We start from the raw sequence: 7659 nt of genomic DNA, 5'->3' as shown, positions 1-7659 counted from the left end.
TCCTGGCAGGTTGTCTACGGGGTTGTTATCAAGCTGCTTTTTATGGTGATGCTGGTGGATGGTGTATGCTTTGTTGTTGTCTTGCTGTGGTGGAGGTTGGTTTTCATGGGTGAATCTTGGTCATTCTAGCTTGCTTGGTGTGTAGTGGGTTGAGGCCACTAATTTTATTGTTGTTTTAGCATGAGGTGCTAGTTGATGGCCTGGATTATATAGTGGGTGGTTTCCCTATTGCTACCTTGTTTATTGCTTCTACTAGGACTCCTTCTTATGCCTCTTCCATTGTGATAGTTGTTGATCTACCTCTGTCATGGCATCTTATGCTTGTTTGGTTCACTTGAACCTCCTTATGTTTGTGTTGTTGGATGATGGTTCATGGCTGCGATCTTTTATCCTGGTTTGTACTGCATGCATGCTGTTGTTCTGTCCTAGCAGGCTGACTGCGGGGGTGTTATCAAGCTGCTTTTTATGGTGATGCTGGTGGATGGTGTATGCTTTCAAGCTAAGATTATGCTTTATTTTACTCACCTTATTTGTTATATTTGGATGTATGGGTTTATTACCCACTTTTAATTGTAGCTTCGTTTTCCTCTCCATTTGGTGGTTAGAGGTTCCGTAGTCGTTGTTTTTGTTTTGCCTTCGGGCTTTGGTTTTGTTGTTTCTTTGGCTCAGAGGGCATGTACTGAGCTTACATTTCTTGTAGTTGCTACTCGTATGGGTAGTAACTCTTTCCTTTTGGTAATAAAATTCTTTATTTAACAAAAAAAAAATAATTAAACATATTCAAACAAAGCTAATTGAATCAAATGAATACAAACACGTTCAAATAATGCCTTTTGAATCAAATGAAAGTCAAATGCATTCAAACAAAGCTTTATGATTCAAATGAAAGTCAAATGCATTGAAAAAAGCAAATTGAGTCAAATGAAAGCCAAACATATTCAAACAATGCTTTTTGATCAAATGAAAGTCAAATGCATTCAACAAAGCTAATTTAATCACATTAATGTCAAACACATCAAATAATGCCTTTTGAATCAAATGAAAGTCAAATGCATTCAAACGAAGCTTTCTGAATCAAATGAAACTCAAATGCATTTAAAAATGCTATTTGAGTCAAATAAATATGAAACATATTCAAACAAAGCTTTTTAAATCAAATGAAAGTCAAATGAATTCAACAAAGCTAATTAAATTAAATGAAAGCCAATCACATTCAAACAAGGCTTTTTGACTCAAATGATTGTCAAACACAATCAAACAAAGCTTTTTGAATCATATGAAAATCAAATGCATTCAAAAAATGCTAATTAAGTCATATAAAAATAAAACTTATTCATATAAAGCTTTTTGAATCAAATGAAAGTCAAACACATTCAAACAAAGCTAATTGAATCAAATGGATGTCAAATACATTCAAATTGATTTGGGGTTTTATATAAACCCAAGTGGACCAATGAGAGAATGACAGGTGTTGCTCTTAAAGTTGTCCAAATGGAAACCCCAAATGGACGACACGTGTCACTCAGATTGGCCCAAAGGTTTTATATGCCCCTCGGGATTGGCAGCCTTCAAGGCCCAAATCCCAAGGAGTGCCGCAAAACAGCGCTGCCCTAATCCCTCGGTCATCAAACCTTAGGGTAGGGCACGTTTTCCTATGACCCTATAAATAGAGAGACTCCCCCAATAATTGGGGCACCTTGAAACTTTTACGTCTTAATAATTAGGACATTTATTGCTCTCTAAAACAGAGAACACCAGAGCTCGCAATCTGAGCAGGTAACCTATTTTCTGCATGTTTTACCCCGATTCCGTACTAACTTAATCTTCGGAGCTCCGTTTGTTTTGCAAGTACATGCGTCCTTGTCAAATCAAGTCTTTGAGTTGTAACTCTCCAAAGGGACTCAAAAACACTCGAAACATTTGGCGCCTTTTGTTAGAAGAGTACCTCATAGATGGATTCATAAGATCAACTTTTGACACCTCTAGAGACCAATTTTCCTCTAGAAAATGTAGACATCCAGTTGGACCATGACTCTGTTGACGATGGAGACATCGAAACCTATGTGGTCCATGGTGGGTCCCTCATCTCTAAGCGCATCCCTCATAATGATAGGCGGGAGCGCAATGCTAGCCAGGCGGGTCCAAGCAGGCCCCCTTGACAGATAAGTAAGCCCTTAGTGCAGCCACCTAATCTATCCCAAGAGGCAAGATCAGCCCCAGTCACCCTAGATGAGCTCATGAAATTCTTTAGCAGCTTCAAGGGTGAAATCTAAGACTTGATCACTAAGTTGTCAAAAACTCGAAGAAAGGAACAGTCGGCCAAGAAACCAGCTCAGCCTGGAAAGCAGAAGTTGGTTAGGGATGTCGGAACAAAAAAGAGCATTGCCATTACCAAGAGGATGTCGGCCATAACACAAACGACAACTTCAGCCTCAAGCGGACGCTTTACCGTCTGGCCGACAAAGGAGCGCAAAGTCCTATGTGAAGTCCAAATTGACTTCCAAGGCGAATCTGAGGCAGTCCAACAAAAAGACTCTCCATCATATTGGTAGTTCCGAAACCGATGAGGAGACATTCTACATAATAGCAGGCGGATTCGCCGGGGGTTGCCCGACCATGAGGGGCACCAAGGACCATCTTAGAAAGATGGTCCATTCTGTTAAAGAGGGATATGTGGCAAGCAAATCCGCCTTCCCCGAAGTCATCATCACCAAAAAGGACAGAGGCAAAGTCTATCGGCCGCATGATGACCCTGTGGTCATAGAATACGAAGTGGCCAACCAAAAGGCTGGCCGCATCTTAATCGACACATGAAGCTCCTCATACATCATCAGCTGCAAATGTATATCCCACCTCAAATACAGGCCAGATAGCATGATGGATGTCTCCCATCCCCTTGTTAGGTTAAGGAGAGGATTTGTGCACCTAGTCGGACGGATTGATCTACCTGTCCGCCTGGGACAGAAGGGAAGCGGTACACACATGACCATCTGGTTTCAGGTGGTTGAAGAGCTGACCGCCGACAATATCATTCTTGGTCGACCCACTCTTAACGAGTTGTCGCGGGCTTGACGTCTGAGAGATAGCATTCTCGAGCCGCCTTCTAGTCCTCGTCCAGGGAGCCAACAATTGTATTACAGTTTTAGTACGGATGTAATATTGCTTACATGTATTTGCTGCTAGTGTTTTCCTACTTTGTGGGGATAATTGATTTGCTCCTTGCAGGGATAGATAGCCGTTGTCTTTCTATGCTTTGTTGTACTTTGTATGGCAGCGTAGCTGTTTGTCCTTGCAAAACAGAATTGGGTTAGGGGTGGCCGGTTTCCCCAACGGCCCTCCGATGCCAAAGTCAGTACTCATAGTGAATATAAATTGAATTAACAAAGTTTAGGTGAAGAGGAGTACCTGTCGTGCTGCCTTTGGCTGTTGGAGATTTTTGTTTTTTCTGTTTTTCTTCTTTTAATTTTTTTTTGGGTTTTTGTTGCTTTCTTATTTTTTTTTTATTTTGTATCTTTTTAAAAAGAAAACGAAATTGAAATGATAACTACATACCTTTGCTCTTCAGAAATGATAGAGTTTTAAATGTGTTGCGTTCCAACTTCTTTGTAACTCTTTTCCTTCTGCGCCCTTGAGTCTGTAGGCTCCTTTGCTTACTCTCTTGATGATTTCGTATGGTCCTTCCCAGTTGGGCGCTAGCTTTCCTGCGTTTACTTCTCTGGTATTTTCGTACAACTTTCTGAGGACCCAATCTCCTAATTTGAAAACATTCGCTCTGGCATTCTTGTTGAAGGACCTTGTTACTTCCTGTTGGTAGGCTTCCATCCTCATTCTTGCGTCTTTCCTTAGTTCCTCTACCGTGTCTAGGTTGTGCATTAGTTCAGCTAGGTTCCTTTCTTCTGTCATCAACCCGTACCTTGCTGTGGGGACTTCTACTTCTGTTGAGATTACTACTTCGCATCCGTACACTAATGAAAAGTGGGTATGACCTGTGGCGCCTTTTGGAGTTGTGTTGTCTGCCCACAATATGTTAGGTTGTTCATCTTCCCATTTCCCTTTTGCTCCTTCTAACCTTTTCTTCATGTTGCCTATTAAGACCTTATTGTTTGACTCTGCTTGTCCATTTTCTTGTGGGTATCTTTGTGTAGATGTGATGAGGGAAATATTCCATTGTTTACAAAACTTTGTGGTTTTGTTGCTGATGAACTGGGACACGTTGTCTGTAATGATCTCTGCTGGTACTCCAAATCTTCTTGGGATAGTCCTTTTGATGAATGAGATGACGTGCTTATCCTTGATTTCCTTGTATGCTTCTGCTTCGATCCGTTTTGAGAAGTAATCCATCATTGCTAAGAAGTACACTCTTTGTCCTGATGATGAAGGTAATTTTACTATGTCCATTCCCCACTTCATGAATGGCCAAGGTGTCAATGTTGGGTGCAACTCTTCAGATGGCTTGTGTGTTAAAGGTGCGTGTTTCTGGCATGCTAAGCATTTCTTAGAAAATTTTGCGGCGTTCTTAATCATGTTGGGCCAGTATTATCCCATTCTGAGTGCTATGTTGGCTAGGTTTCTCCCTCCTGAATGATTTACGCATTCACCACTGTGTAGGGACTGTAGGACCTGTAGCGCTTCTTCTTTTTCTAAGCATCACAGAAGGGACCTGCTATAGACTTTTTGAAGAGTATGTTGCTGATTCGGCAATAATTTGAGGCTTTTAAGGCAAGTGCTTGGTTTGCCACTTTCCCTGCTGGTACTGTTTTGTCTAGGAGGTAGTCCTTGAGCGGTTTCGTCCAGCTACGTTCTTCATTCCCTGTAGGGTCTATTTGGATTTCGTAGACATTCATAGTTGACTCCTTTTCTATAGCTAGAGAGAGTATGTGTACTAGGGGGATGGCTCCAAATTCTTCAGGGTTAATATTTGAGCCCAAGTTTGCCAGGGAGTCTGCTTCAGTGTTTAAGTTTCTAGGTACTTGGTCTATCTTGAACTCCTTAAATTCCTTAATGAGCCTTCTTGTGACTTCTAGGTAGGCTATCATCCTGGCGTCTTTTGCTGCGTATTCCCCAATGATTTGATTTACCATGAGTAAGGAATATGAGATTACCTCTAGATGTTGTATCTTCATATCTCTTGCGACAGTTAACCCTGTGATTAGTGCTTCGTGCTCGGCCTCATTGTTGGTGGCCTTGAGTTACACCTTACTGCTTACGTTATTTTTTCTCCTTGTGGTGATGTTAGCACCACTCCCAGGCCTACACCGCATATGTTTGCTGCGCCATCTGTCTGGAGTGTCCATTTCTGCCTAGCCTTTGGCTCTAGTATGGCCAATACCTCTTTTTGTGCTTCTTCCTCAAAGGCTGGGCTGAAGTCTGCTACAAAGTCTGCCAGAGCTTAAGACTTGATTGCGGTTTTGGGTTCATATTATATATCGTATCTGCTTAGATGTAAGGCCCATTTCTCCATCCTCCCTGACATTTTTGGCTTTCTCATGATTGCCTTGATAGGGTAGTTGGTTCGTACTCGTATAGAATGGCTTTCAAAGTATGGGCGTAACTTTATTCAAGCAGTAACTAAAGCTAAAATGATTTTGTCTAAGGATGCGTACCTCGTTTCCGCACTGAGTAAGGTTTTGCTTACGCAGTAGATTGGAAATTGCTCTTTATCTTCTTCTCTGGTGAGGACTACGCTGATCGTCCCTTCAGATACTGCGAGGTACAATTGGAGTGGCTCCCCTTCTTTAGGTTTAGAGAGTATCAACGCGTTGGCTAAGTATTCCTTTAACTTTTGAAATTCTTCGTCGTGCTCTTGTTCCCATTTTAATTCCTTATTCTTCTTCAAGACTTCGTAGAAGGCTCTGTTCTTGTCTGAATATTTCGAGATGAACTTGTTCAATGCTGCAATTTTCCCTGTTAAGCCTTTGTACATCCTTCTTTGACTTTGGTCGCTCTTGATCCAGGATGGCTTTGACTTGGTCTGGGCTAACTTCAATTCCTCTTTGTGTTACCATGTATCTTAGGAACTTTCCTAAGTGAACTCCGAATGTGCACTTTGTAGGATTTAGCTTCATGCCGTACTGCTTCAAGACGACGAAGGCTTCTCTAAGGTCTTTGACATGATTGGCTGCCTTCTTGGATTTAACTACCATATCGTCTATGTAGACCTCCATTGTGTTCCCGATCTGTACCTCAAACATCTTGTTCACCAACCTTTGGTATGTCGCTCCTGTGTTCTTCAATCCAAAAGGCATTACCTTGTAGCAATAGACTCCCTGACTAGTGATGAAAACGGTGTTTTCCTGGTCATCTTTGTGCATGAGGATTTGATTGTACCCACTGTCTGCGTCCATGAAGGATAGCAGATCGTGCCCTGTTGTTGTGTCTATCATGGCGTCAATGTTAGGTAATGGGAACGGATCCTTTGGATAAGCCTTGTTGAAATCTGTGAAGTCAATAGATTCGCCATTTTCCGTTCTTCTTTTAAACCACCACTACGTAAGCAAGCCATTCCGGGTACTTTACTTCTCTGATCTTCCTTGTCTTTAACAGGTTTTGGATTTCCTTATTGATGATCTTTTACCTTTCTGGCACAAATTTTCTCCTCTTCTGCTTTAATGGCGTATGCATTGGGTCTACGTTCAGTTTGTGGGTGATCACGTCTAGGGGGATTCCCTTCATGTCTTCGTGAGTCAAAGCGAACGCATCTTTTTCTTCCTCAAAGAATTCATAAATTTGCTGACGAAGATCTGAATTCAATTCTGATCCTATTCTGACCTTCTGATCTGGGTGGTTGGGGTTCAGCTGGACTTTTGTTGCTTCTTGTTCTTCTACTATACTTAGCTTCTCTTGGTCCAGCTGACCCTCTGATTGCTATGCTGAACCCTTTTCTGCAGATGTTGCTTTTAGGGCGATCTTGTAACATTCCTTAGCTTCCTTAGGGTCCCCTTTGATTTCCTGAATGCCCCATCTGGTAGGGAACTTAATGACTTGACGATATGTGGAGGGGATGGCTTTCATCTCATGTACCCATGGTCTGCCTAGAATCATATTGTACGATGATAGAGTGTCGATCACTAGGAACTTGACTTGTAAATTGACCCCTTTTGCATAAGTGGCTAATGTGATCTCTCCACTTGTCTTCTTGGTTTCCCCACTGAATCCTACTAGCATTGTTGACTTGTTGATGATGTTCTTTTCATCGATGTTTATGTGTTTCAAGGAATCAAGCATGATAATGTTTGTAGAGCTTCCATTGTCAATAAGGATTCGCTTGATCATACAATTTCCAACTGGGAGCAAAATTACTAGGCCGACATGATGGCCTTCCACTACATTGGTCTTTTTGAACATGATGGGGATATCCATTTTTTACCTTTCCCTTTTGTCGGACTGATCCTTATTGCTTTCTTTCGCATGCTGCTTTGCTGCTGAGTATGTTAGGCCGCACACTTCTAAACCTCCTGATATGAAGCAGATGGTTTTGACAATTGGAGGAGGAGGAGGTAGGGGGCCACCTTGCCTGGAATCTTTTTCCTTTCATGGGGCTTTGGATCTGTCTGATAGGAGTTCTTTAAGATATCCTTTCTTCAACAGGTAAGCAACTTCCTTTCTGAGTGCAACACATTCATCGGTTGTATGGCCAATATCTGAATGGAAGTCGCACCA

The 7659-nt window shown here is 41.8% G+C and overlaps 1 protein-coding gene across 1 annotated transcript; it reads right to left on the bottom strand.

Annotated features, from left to right (window-relative positions):
• Positions 1 to 6864: 6864 nt before the first annotated feature.
• Positions 6865 to 7359, bottom strand: LOC110694008. Its single transcript, XM_021871168.1, has one exon. It carries the CDS (start codon positions 7357 to 7359, stop codon positions 6865 to 6867), a length of 495 nt encoding a protein of 164 aa, XP_021726860.1.
• Between the last annotated feature and the right edge of the window lie 300 nt (positions 7360 to 7659).

The sequence above is a fragment of the Chenopodium quinoa genome, unplaced genomic scaffold, assembly GCF_001683475.1.
Source record: "Chenopodium quinoa cultivar QQ74 unplaced genomic scaffold, ASM168347v1, whole genome shotgun sequence".
Taxonomy (NCBI): Eukaryota; Viridiplantae; Streptophyta; class Magnoliopsida; order Caryophyllales; family Amaranthaceae; genus Chenopodium; species Chenopodium quinoa.
The sequence above is the reverse complement of the archived record's forward strand: the minus strand, read 5'-3'. Positions and strand labels throughout refer to the sequence as shown.

Coding starts and splice junctions, on each gene's coding strand:
- LOC110694008 (XM_021871168.1), bottom strand. CDS start 7,359: ATGGATATCCCCATCATGTTCAAAAAGACCAATGTAGTGGAAGGCCAT.